The sequence below is a fragment of the Phallusia mammillata genome, chromosome 4, assembly GCF_965637545.1.
Source record: "Phallusia mammillata chromosome 4, kaPhaMamm4.hap1.1, whole genome shotgun sequence".
NCBI classification, from domain to species: Eukaryota; Metazoa; Chordata; class Ascidiacea; order Phlebobranchia; family Ascidiidae; genus Phallusia; species Phallusia mammillata.
Genome location: NC_137255.1, coordinates 12,185,683 through 12,197,655, shown reverse-complemented (window position 1 = coordinate 12,197,655; position 11,973 = coordinate 12,185,683). Strand labels below are relative to the sequence as shown.

At 37.7% G+C, this 11,973-nt stretch overlaps 1 protein-coding gene across 2 annotated transcripts; it reads left to right on the top strand.

The window, feature by feature from the left end:
- Nucleotides 1-161: 161 nt before the first annotated feature.
- On the top strand, nucleotides 162-7,212 carry LOC145223071 (uncharacterized). Of its 2 annotated transcripts, none has more exons than XR_013859407.1 (3): nucleotides 162-3,133; nucleotides 3,870-3,987; nucleotides 5,369-5,428. XR_013859407.1 is itself a non-coding variant. In XM_080089378.1 (3 exons), exons 1-3 carry the CDS (start codon nucleotides 1,023-1,025, stop codon nucleotides 6,047-6,049), a joined length of 2,481 nt encoding a protein of 826 aa, XP_079945504.1. In that variant the 5' UTR covers nucleotides 162-1,022; the 3' UTR covers nucleotides 6,050-7,212. The 2 variants fall into 2 exon arrangements, 1 of the variants encoding a protein (XP_079945504.1); XM_080089378.1 differs by lacking the exon at nucleotides 3,870-3,987 and adding an exon at nucleotides 5,863-7,212 and having other exon boundaries at nucleotides 5,369-5,551.
- Nucleotides 7,213-11,973: the final 4,761 nt, after the last annotated feature.

Sequence of the window (11,973 nt, the reverse complement as noted above, 5' to 3'; positions counted from 1 at the left end):
TAATCGTTGCTGAAACGGATAACAGAAAAGTTTTATGGGTAAAACATGGCGAAAGAAACTTTCACAATAAAATACAGTAATCAAACTGCAAGTAAAGTACAGTATTAAACAAGTAATGCTTTTAGGAAGAAATGCAGCAATGTGATTAATTTGTTTTTTTTTTGGGGGGGGGGGGGGGCAATCCTCGTAAATTTTGGATTCCACGCAATGCACATTGGTTGTGTACCGTGCTAACAGAAACACATTGTTGATAAACAATCAACGTTGGACCATCCCAATTTATGCAAGGTCTGATTGGCTGTTTTACATCACATGCTAAACGTGTAAATCAATCACGCGTAACGGTGAAAAGGGTCATTTTGTACGTTCGCAGCTGCCACTTTCATTTGTAAAAAGCTTTGTATTACTTGGTGAGTCTTTGGACAGTAAAGCTTTGTTTAGACGAACACGGTCGCCCTGTTAAAATGTGAGTGCAATTAAATGAAAAGAGTTGTGCTAGTCAATGATTTCAATTTATTGTGAACAAAACTTTTGACTTGCGTGCTTTGCTGTTTGGGAACGCCCACCTAACACCCCCCGCCATATTTGTTGTTAGCAAGTGTTCGATTTTAAAAATTTGGATATATTGACGGAATAAAACCAAATAGCTTCTGTCGCGTGTTTACGTTTTTTAGTTTATATACTTTATCTATACTCTTACAATTTTGTTTGTGTAAACTTTACATCTTGTTTTAATGACAGGAATAGTTTTGACTACAAAACACAGTTACGAGATGCAGTGTGCGTGTCAGATAAAGTCTGTATTTTGTTTCAATTATCAAAGCCAGCTATAATAAAATAAGTGCATATCTGGGTTATTTGTGGAATTGATTTGTACACACAGATTAATTTTAAAACTTAAACCTTCTTTAGGTCTCGATGACCTATATGGTCCCTTCGCCATCCACCAGTTGCTTGCCTATTATATTTCATTTGCATGCAATTACCGCGTACGCAACTGAAAATAAAATATGATATGATATATGATAGGTAACAAATGTGTGTCTTTGAAAAAATTTATGGCTAAAAGTTTTGGAAATGGTGAACAGACAATTGAAGGGAGTCTGCACAATCCCACATCAAGAAATACAATTCATGACAATGATGATGCGCTTCTTGACATTCTTTTGGGGACTGATCAATCTTTACATACAACTCAACAAGTAGTCACTCACAATCAAGAGTTATTTAGTGATAGCAGTCCAAGGTTTTCCTCATTTTCTCAGGGAGTGAGTCTTAAACAAGATCACCTTCTTCAGTTTGCTAATACAAAACAGTTAGACAACAAGCAATCTTCTCTTGAAATTTCTGGAGTTGCTCCATCATCAAAGGCCAGGTTTTCCGTCTTACAGAATGTTCCATCAACCCCATCACCGGCGAAGACACCACCATCACCATCAATCTATTTGACCCAGTCATTTCAAAGCAGAGTTGAAGCAAATTTTGAGGATGTCCTTTCAGGAACTCCTTTTCAACACAGAGTTCCAGTTACTATAACTTCTGTTGTGACTCCTTCAATAGGGAACATAAATAAAATGCATATGTCCCAAAATGCTCTTACAAAAACTGGTTCAAAAGAAAGCATTTTTCCTTGGTCTTTTCACACAGCAGAACATGGAATCGATGAATTAATTGCAGAAGGTCCAGCATTGTCTTTAATGAGGGATAATAAAGAAGCTGGGATTACAGCATCAAACCAATCCTTCTTCGGTACTCTTAATCAATCGCTGTCATCAATACCCAGGAATAGCAGTTTAGCAAATGCGCTGAATGATTTTGACAAAACATTGGATCAAGTAAAGCGAAAAAATCAAGAAACATACAATTTCAGCAACAAGAAACCACAGTTTGATCTGGGAAGTCCAGAGAATGAAAAAACAAGTCTTCCAGTGGATGACACAAAACAGTTTATGGTAGACTTGTCTGAAAAAAGAAATTCTAATAGTGTGGATTTTTACATGTCACCAAGTACAGAATCAAGTTCCACTGATTTTCTAAGTAATACACAGCATTGTTCCACATCTTTTCAAACCCTTTTAAGTACCAGCAGTAGTGAAGCAACAGTGAATTCGGGAAATTCATCTGGAACAATTGATTTTGTTCTCCATGATCAAGCACAAGCTTCTAGTAAACTAGTAAGCAGTTATTCAAACTATGCCTCTTCAGTTGTCCAAGACAAATTTTCTGGGGATTCGAAAATAAAACAAGGTGGTTTAAGTGACTTAAATCCAACCAATGTTTCCAACCTAACACATAGCAACAATTCACAAGATAATAAAGTAGAGCTATTGCATCATCTATTAAATAATACAGGTCATCAAAATCTGCAGTTATCATCAGCCATTTGCCCTAGCAGCACGGTCAGAAAAGTAGAAGTGGATGTATGTGCTGCTTGCAAAGTTCGCGAATGTTCTCAAACTTTTTCTGAATCTGCATTAAAACTATGTTCTAAGTGTGCATACGACTTAGATAATTCATTTAAATATGAAAAGAAGTCATTTAACAAACAAAAGTTGGAAGTGGGCACTGAAGCAGGTAGCCAAATCTGGTCTGAAGACAGTAAAACTGCAGTGGGCAACAAAGGAGAAATGATGGCGCAACTTATTGCACTAAACCCCCCAGTTGGTAATGGATCAATTGCCAAAACCACTCCACTGTATATTGTCATACAAGATAAAGTAATACCCTTGTCTATTGCACAAGTACAACAAGATACCATGGCTGGGTCTTTGAACAAAGCAGAAGTTCAGTCTACTTCTGCTTGTGAGGTAAAAACATCTGCACATGGCAGTGGCCGAGAACCATCAACTGCTCCTATCACCAGTACAAGTGGAATTCAAAGCAATAATGCAAATTCCCCAAAAAATTTGATTAAAATTGCTCCCCTTCCTATCATATCTGCACAGCCAGGAAGCTGCATTATGATAGCTGGCATTGCTCCTGTACCCAGCACCCTCCAAACCAATTCCAGTAATGCTGCAACACAAAAAAAGAATGTGAAGGTGTCTGATGATGCTCTTCGTATTCACGTTTGCAACTATGTTGGATGTGACAAAAAGTACACCAAAAGCTCCCACCTGAAAGCACATATCAGGTAAGTTAGGATATCTAAATTAGTGACATACTTGGCTTGGAACAATTTGATAAGAACTGTTTTTTTGTTCATGTGTACTAAACATTTCCTAAACTATTTTGGGATGCATATTCTTAAGCATGTTTAAAAATTTGTGTGAATGAATTTTTAGTTTGTCTTTTTGTAATAAATCATCAATTATATTTTCAATGGGTTTCATAATTATGGATCCCCTTCCCTGAACACATATTGTTTTTGTCTATATTTTTTTTCCATCTAACGCAGATTTTTCCCCACGTTTTGGTCAAGAAAGATTGGTTCAAACTTTTTCAAATTTACACACATTATAGATATTGGTCTAAAGATGGTCCATGTAAATTTTGACCCCGTTTGATCCCTCGGCTCATCCACAGCCCCCCAAAACGTGAAATTTTTAAAACAGCTATACTTACTAAAGCAGATGATTCTGGAGTTTCATACTTTTTTGATTGGTACATTGCAGCGTATTTTAAAGTATTTTGTAACTTGAAGTTGTATATATCCATTTTCACCCCTTAAACCCCAAATATTTGTTTGTTTGTTCACATGTTAATGAGGTCAGAAATACAAGACATAACCTGCTGAAATTTTAAACAGCTGTGGATAGGGTGCTCCTTGTTGGCTGTTAAAAAATTCAGTGCAATCGGCTCAGTAATTACTCTTACAGCCCCAAATATGTTTTTACATGCTGTCTTTTGTCAAATTTGTGCTTGCTCAGTGCACAGCTGACGCAATGGGAGTGATTGACGATAGTGGTGCATGGAAAAAAATGCCTCTGCTTCACGCATGAACGCAGTCGTCACTTGACCATTTTCTCACTGGTTGGAATTAAGATGGTATGATGTTAGTTATGTTGCGCTGTAAACGTTATTGTAGGTCGACTTATTCATGCAGAGCGTGACTTCTCAAACTGAAAGCGTTAATAAAACTGTTTCAGAACAGGTTTTGGACATAAAAAGCCCAGCTAAGCAATCATATTGTTGGTATGTAGAAACTTAACGGCGCCAGGGAACGCTATGTGAGGATTAAAAATCCTAATTCAATAAACAAAGGACTATTAAGGAAAAAAATGTTGAAACCTAAAAGTTTAAATAGTTGGACTCATCCATTTTCCACCTCGTGAAAACAACGTGCAACTCCATTTCGGAAAAAGCCCAATTGGGCGCGAAAAGCGCAAACCTGCCCACTGAAAAGCGAATATCTCGGCCTCGCGCATAAAGGCAGTCTTTTTGCACTGTGCAATTAAGATATGTTGTAGATCATTTAAAACGTAAGTTATGCAATTGTTGTATCACACAGTTTTGCGTCTTATGGCGGTTAACGACAGGCCCCTCCTGCCGCGATCGGCACCATATCTTTATCTAACAACATTCGCATGCCGCAAGACAATGATCGCTGACGGAAATGAAACCGTGAAAAATCAACGCTAACCTCTGTTGTCTGGAGCTTTGCATTGACCCCAAATTCTTACCTACCATATGCATGCGCCATTCGTCCTGTTACGAATTCAAAATATATGTGTGTGGGACCCATTGGTTTTTGCTTGCAAAAAACAATTATGTTATAACAGGCCACAAAAATATTGGTACCATACTAAATGTATCCATCAAATATATATCCCTTACAATTATGGATGGTGCGTAAATATGACACAGTTTCGGTAAAATGGAATATATAGGAAAACCACTATTTCAGTTTAACAATGATTGTGCCCTATTTTTACTGTTACCAAATCGCATATGCATATGTGTGGGGACCCATTAGATTATGCTTGCAGAAACAATTATGTTATAAGGTGCCAGGAAAAAGATAGGGACCCAATAAAATGTAGGTGCCAAATATATATCCATTATAAATATAGTAAATGGTATATGTGATACATCATTAAATATGATGTAGTATAAATAAACTGGCAATATATAGGAAAACCACTATTCTAGTGTTATAGGTGTAGTGATTTGTATTTATGTAGGCAATGATTGCGCATATGTATACTTCTCGATGATGTAATAAAACACACAACTTCAATTGTTTTGGTAACAAGTTGAGCCTGATTTTTTTCCTTTTGCAAATATATGTTAGTTGCCCAAAGGTTTGTAAAATTAGGTTCAAAATTGTGCAGTTATGCAAAAACTATATATACCTTGGATTCTATGAACCTAAAATCAACATTTTTTTCAGTTGAAAAAAGTGTTTATGTGTATTTTCTATGAATAGGAGGCACACGGGGGAAAAACCATTTGTGTGTCAGTGGGCTGGTTGTGGGTGGAAGTTTTCAAGATCAGATGAGCTGGCTCGCCACAAGAGATCACACGAAGGTATCAAGCCCTATGCCTGTCCAGTCTGCAAAAAGAAGTTTTCTAGATCTGATCATCTAGCAAAGCATGTTAAAATTCACAAGTATGTTTGTTAGTTTTGTTTTCACTAATATGACTGTTTATTTCACAACATGTATACAATGTTGTAGTTGTACTTGTACATGTATCCTTTTTCGAAGTACCTCAAAATTTGAATTTTACAAAAAACAATATTTATCACAGTAAATGACCTTGGAGTTCTATTTTTTTAGTTGAAACATAACTAGCTTCTTTACATTTACTTTATGCATTCTTTTTTTTCCAAATTATTTTTTTCCATTTTTTGATGTGTTTGTTAAAATGTATTTTTTCAACATTTGAATTTATAAGGTTAAGTACTTTACAATTTTTTAGAAATAAAAGCAAAGGAAGGTCAGACGTAAAGGTTTCAATATCTTCTTCTTCAACAGCCGATTCCATATACAAACCTTTTGTAATTCCTGGGACGGTAAGCGTACCTGTGTTAATGACAACAGTACACACTTCCAATACTTCTGTTTCTGATGATACCTCCTCATGTCAAAAACAGATGGATGTGTAAAAGCTTGTTGTTTTCATGTTTGCCCATCTTCTGGCAATAAACATGGTTTATACCTAAATCAATTGTAGTAATACTCTCTTTTTAATTTGAATTTAGAACTGCCAATAATATGTAACAATATATTGTCTGAAAATGTGTAATGTGACAATGAGACATGCAAGTGTGGTACTTAATAATGCTTAAGCCAAATTACTTGAGTGGGACTGTAATGATGATGATGTTAAAAAATTTCAAAATCATGACTTGCACTGTCTGGATTTGATGTGTTTATAATGCTGTACCTTATTTGGTAAACAAACTGTCACATAATGAGTGGCACATTTTATCATAATTAATGAGAGGGATGTCAGGGTGCAATTACTACTACATTGTTATTGTTGTGAAACCAAATATTATCCACAATCTTGGGTGCTCTACTAAGATTTCAAAACAGCGGCCTTATAACCTATGTCACTTTGTACTTACACAAAGAACCACCCACACTAAGATTTTTCTCCAAATGGGTCTTTGTTCCAAATATACATTGGGTGACGAAAGAGTGACGCATTGCACAGACAAAAACAGTCGTTGTTGTGCAACTACTGGTGTCTGGCCGAAACGTAACAACGCCCCCCACGTCACAAGGTTGTATGACTGATGACATCACAGCCTTGTCTTGTCACTGTTCGTTGCTAGGGTGGCCGTGACGCAACAATACGAAGGTTTCGGGTTACACGTGTTTGCTTGAGACCTCCATGCGCTGTTATTGTGTTTTTATGTAAAAGGTAGCATGATATTACATGGTACGGATCCAGTGTTGCAAAGGTCGCCCCATGACTTTTGATGGCTTTTTTTGGTGTTACTTTGGGCCAAGTGCGCTAATGGTCTTCCAGCTTTAACTGGAAAGTGGATTTACGTTGAAACATGGAGTTTTAGTGTTCCATTTCTTTGCGTGCTTTTGGAGAAATGCACTTGTTTATTTGTAAGTACCACGCAATTGATCGTTTATTTTTTGGTTTTCTCTATTTTGTTTAGCAGGTTTTAAACTCTTGTCTATGTGCCTACGTGTTTGGATTGTGTGCTATTTCAGTGTGTATACGTTTTATTTATTTGTATATATCTCCCACAGTTCCTCCGCAAGATGTTCTTTACATATTTGTGCATTTAATATAAAACACGATCAATCCTGGTCCATAATATCCTAAGCCAAAGTTCCATTGCATGCACTCAGGGCCCTCGAGAGAAGAAAAATATGCTGGTGCAAGTCAATTTCTAGGCCCCCCTTGAACACTATAGTAATTTCTAGAATAGTTTGTTAAGTTGCACTACTATAGTTTATGCGCAGATGATCAAGCATTTTATACGTCCATTCGTCAATCAGAACAAACAAAAGCATGTTGGCCAGTGGATAATTGACACTCATTAAACAGCTTGGACAAGAACGTCAAACCTTCAGAGTTTTAAAAACCGAAAATTCCTGTATTTTACTGCATGCGCTAGACCAGTGGTTCTCAACCTTTCATGGACTTCGGCCCCCTAAAAGTAGGCTATATTTTGGGCCTCGTGGCCCCCTTTAAATAAAAATGTAAGATCTGTGGCCCCCTGCAAAAATGTAAATGGCAAACTCGTGTTGAAATTCAGTATTAATTTTGGCTTTAAACAAGTCGAACAGAGTAAACAACAAACTGAAATCGTGACAAACCTCAATATGGACAAAGAGAGTTAGGGAATAAAGATATTTGCATCACACTCTTAATTCTGCCTATTAGCAAAGAAAATAACTCACTGATTTTAAGTGGGTGTTTCTGGTGAAGTTACATCCGTTACACCCCCCATTTTTTTTAGTTTTGAAACAATTTTGAAATTACATACATATTTGGCTCTGTAATTTTTAAACGGATAATTATGAACCCCCTGGACTCTCATGGGCCCTGGTGCGGCGCACCGGCTGCATCCCCCTCTTGTGGGGCCTGCACGCACTAACAAAAACAGAAGCGATGGTTTGAGAAATGTTGACGTACTGAATTACTCCCTCATATGAAAAAAATCTTATTCTCATTGACGGATGTAGCGAAGTCCCCAAAACACATTTAATTGTGAAGAAATTGAATAAGACCGAGAAGGTGCGATCACAAGTACAAGCATCTGAAATGAGGTTTTTGCGTAGGGTGGAAGGGGTTACTTTACTTGACAAAGTACGTTATAGCTCCGAAATCCGCAAATCTCTGAACGTCGATCCTCTACTTCTCCGAATCGAAAGATCCCAGCTGAGATGGTTTGGCCATGTTAGCAGAAATGCCAGGAAAGGCTTTCCAAACAATCTTTGTTGGCAAAATCAAAACGGAAGCGGCCCACTCGACGACCGCGAACTCGATGGCTCGATCAAGTTGAAAGTCTAACTTGGAATCGTTTGGGACTTCATCTAAATCAGTGGTTCCCAACCTTTCGTGGACCGTGGCCCCCTTAAAGTAACTTTTTGGCCTCGTGGCCCCCTTAAAGTTACCATGTAGGACCTGTGGCCCCCTTAAAATGTAGATAGCAATCTCGCGTAGGAATGCGGTATTAATTTTGGCCTTAAACATGTCTAATAGAGTAAATGAGTGTGATAAACCTCTCTATAAACAAATAGTGTGTGAAGTAGTCGGTTAAATTCGGGAATAAAGTTAAAGTGAAAATGACTTTTAGTGGGTGTTTCTTGTGAATCTACGCCCGTGGCCCCCCGGAACACAGCTCGTGGCCCCTTGGGGGGCCATGGGCCCTGGTTGGGAACCACTGATCTAAATGAACTGAAGGAAGTGGTGACTGGCTGCGAAGTGTGGAGGCTCAATCTTGAGCTGCTGCCCCCGCGACCCTCAATTAAGGATTAAGCGGGACAGAAAAACGATGATGATGAGAAATTGAATAAGTGCACCTCAAATATCATGCAGTAGAAGAAGAATATATTTGCTGTAACGAAACAAACAATTGAACGGTGATTTCCCAACCAGTGTTCGCGCGCACCACCATTATCCAAAAATCTGATTGAGTAGGCTAGTGCTCTTCAACCGTTTTTGGTTTGGTGAACCCTTAAAGTTGTTGTGACGAACTCATGCACCCTGTTTACTTAAAAGGTATACCTGAATTGTTTATTTATGCTTTAGTAACACAAAAAATAAAACAAAACATTTACACAAAACGTAAACTTAGCTAGGCTGTATGATAAATTTTGTTCACACCCCAGAAACAGATTTAAAAGTGTTAAAGGAAAATAATTTTATTATCGGAACGATCCGATGTTTTTGTAATAGGCTATCGTCACTTTATTGTGCCTTAATTGTAACTAATTAAGCCACAGAAAAAATGAAGACTGCGTAGGCCTAGGCCTAGGCTATACCAAATACTGTCAAGATTACAAAGAGAATACGAGGATGATTCAGGAATTTTATATTAGATTTATGACTAAGCTGTTGAGTGCGACACTTTTGCGTTGAAACTACCAAATTTCGTTCCAGGAATAAATATTTTAACTTTCATGTTTGTTGAAAAAACGTCATCCTCGTCCATCACATTCACCTTAATCTACCAAAAATATTAGTTACTTCACGCTGCACTAGTTAGATACTGGTGTAAATCAAAACCCACCGCAGGGGTCGGCAACTTGTGGTCCCCGCAACCCCTGTAAAAGTATGTTATTAAACACCCAAATTAAGCCTGGGAAAACCGCCAAAAAAGCCTGCAACACGTTGCCTGCGGTTTTTTTATTGTATTTTTCGACAATCAGTCGGCAGTCCGAGAACTGAAAATTGTCCTTCGGGGTTCGAACCCATGATACTCCCGGGGACGAATTCCGATCAGGTGTACATGGGTCAGGCGCGCCAGGCCATTCGGCCAAGTTCCCGTATGTTTAAATATTACTTTGAGCGAGTTATTTAAATTTACATGTAGCTTCATCAATAACCCAACAATATAGGCTACTTAACATGACTTATACAGGCTACTTAACTGCGGCTGCTGCGTCTTATAACACCAAAAAACTAATGAAGTCAGGGGTGTCTAATGCGGCCCACAAGCACTTGTAGTATTTTGTAAGATTTTTATCTAAATATAATGTATTTTTCTAACCTTTCAAAGTGAAAGTTTTTATTTAAAACAGTCATTTACAGAAATTGAATTTATGAATAATAACTCATACGTTATGAATGGAAACGATAGTAAAAACGTTCTTCTAACTGTAACCTACGCGCAGCACTGGTGGTATGGCGGAACTTTTTAGGTGGTAGGCTACTACGCGAGTAGCTTTCTGCTACACATAATTTAAGGCTGCTTTAAAATCGCAACTCAACTGACCCAATTGATCGTGCTTTAGACGTTGTTTTGAAATTGCTAAATATGCTAGCCAGGTCAAGAAAGTAGGCCTATATCTTGGTCTATTTATTCAAACAGGGTTTCTGTCAGTGGTTCCCAACCTGGGGTTCGCGGACTCCCAAGGCGTCCGTGAGATGGTTCAGGAGGTCCATAAAGGGAAATATGTTTAGTATCAAAGACCTGCGGTAAATCCAGTTGGAGTCTGCATACCTACACAATTTATAAAAAGGGTATGCGACTAAAAAATGACTGGGAACCACTGGTTTAGGTGGTACGCAGCGACAGATAAAGTTGTCAGAGTACGCGATCCGTATAAGATTGAGAACCAGTGCTCTAACTAAAAATAGGCGTTAAGTATGAGTGTAAAAAATAGATTAAAAATCACATGCGCATAATTTTCCAACTGCAATGTGGCCCCCGAACCCCCACGAGTTTGACATCCCTGCCTTAAGTAACCACACTCGAAACAAAACTTGCTCATCGTTAATTTATCAGACCTCAAAGACCCTTAGAAAGCTGGTTAACAACAATTTAGCACCAAACTGATAATGTAGTCTGCGTTTTCGGTACCATTAAATCATGAAAACAAGCGATGCAATATAGTTTTAATTCTGTCGAACTGTGCCTAATTAGGAAACCTAAAATTATTGTGGGGTGCCATGGAAACTCACCTCCAACGTTTTTGCGTTAGTAAAGTTTTATTGACAAATCCAAAACCATAATAAACGTCTTGTTAACGGTTGCATCTATACTTGATTGTGTGCTCCACTCCAGTGAGCCTGATTTGTGACAGCAATGTTAGTATGCTCGGATGCTCAGTGTTACCAATGTTACCAATCAACAAGACCAGTGTTACGAATTCTACAAGAATTTTGTGTAACTATGGCATGTAAAAACGGTGCGTACCTTGCACAGAATACACAAAGTTTAAAAATACGTTGGACGTCGGCACAAAAACGAATAAAACTGATTTATGTCACTAGTTGTATTAAACCTTTTTATTGGGCTGCCATGCAGTGTCATTTCTGTTTGGAAAGTCGATTTGCGTCAAAACATTTTGGCTCTAAGATGCTTTGTATACCCATTGTTTGAGAACTTGAAACAATGTCCTTTGATACAAAATAATGCTTTGCAGAACACATCATATTGTGGTTTAACTTGAAAGTCCAAATATTTTTGATGGTGATAATGAAAGAAAAATATATTGTACAGCAGCAACTAGGGGTAAGAAAATCTTTGCACTCGCTGTTTCATTTAAACGCGTAGATGATGAAAGTTGGTAATGTTGTAGAACAACAAATATTGAGTGTGTTTTATCGAAAATAATATAGAAGGAATTTATCAAAACGTTTTGAGGAACTTTTGACGTGTGAAAAGGCTACTGTCGCTTGAAATAAACAAGTAAGTGTAAGTGATTCAAGTTGCGTGAAATTTGGCACACACAAAATTGACACGTGCGCGTTTTTAGTGTTTTTGATTAGTTTTAGTCTTATATTTATTTAAAATAAACATAAATTGCTTAATAGATGTGTAACCAAGTCCAATAACAGACTTTGCCTCCAAATTGTGAAGTCCCTGCCATCACCATTAGATCATCAAAG

Coding starts and splice junctions, on each gene's coding strand:
- LOC145223071 (XM_080089378.1), top strand. CDS start 1,023: ATGATAGGTAACAAATGTGTGTCTTTGAAAAAATTTATGGCTAAAAGT. Junction 3,134..5,368: donor CACCTGAAAGCACATATCAG/GTAAGTTAGGAT, acceptor TTCTATGAATAG/GAGGCACACGGGGGAAAAAC. Junction 5,552..5,862: donor AAGCATGTTAAAATTCACAA/GTATGTTTGTTA, acceptor ACAATTTTTTAG/AAATAAAAGCAAAGGAAGGT.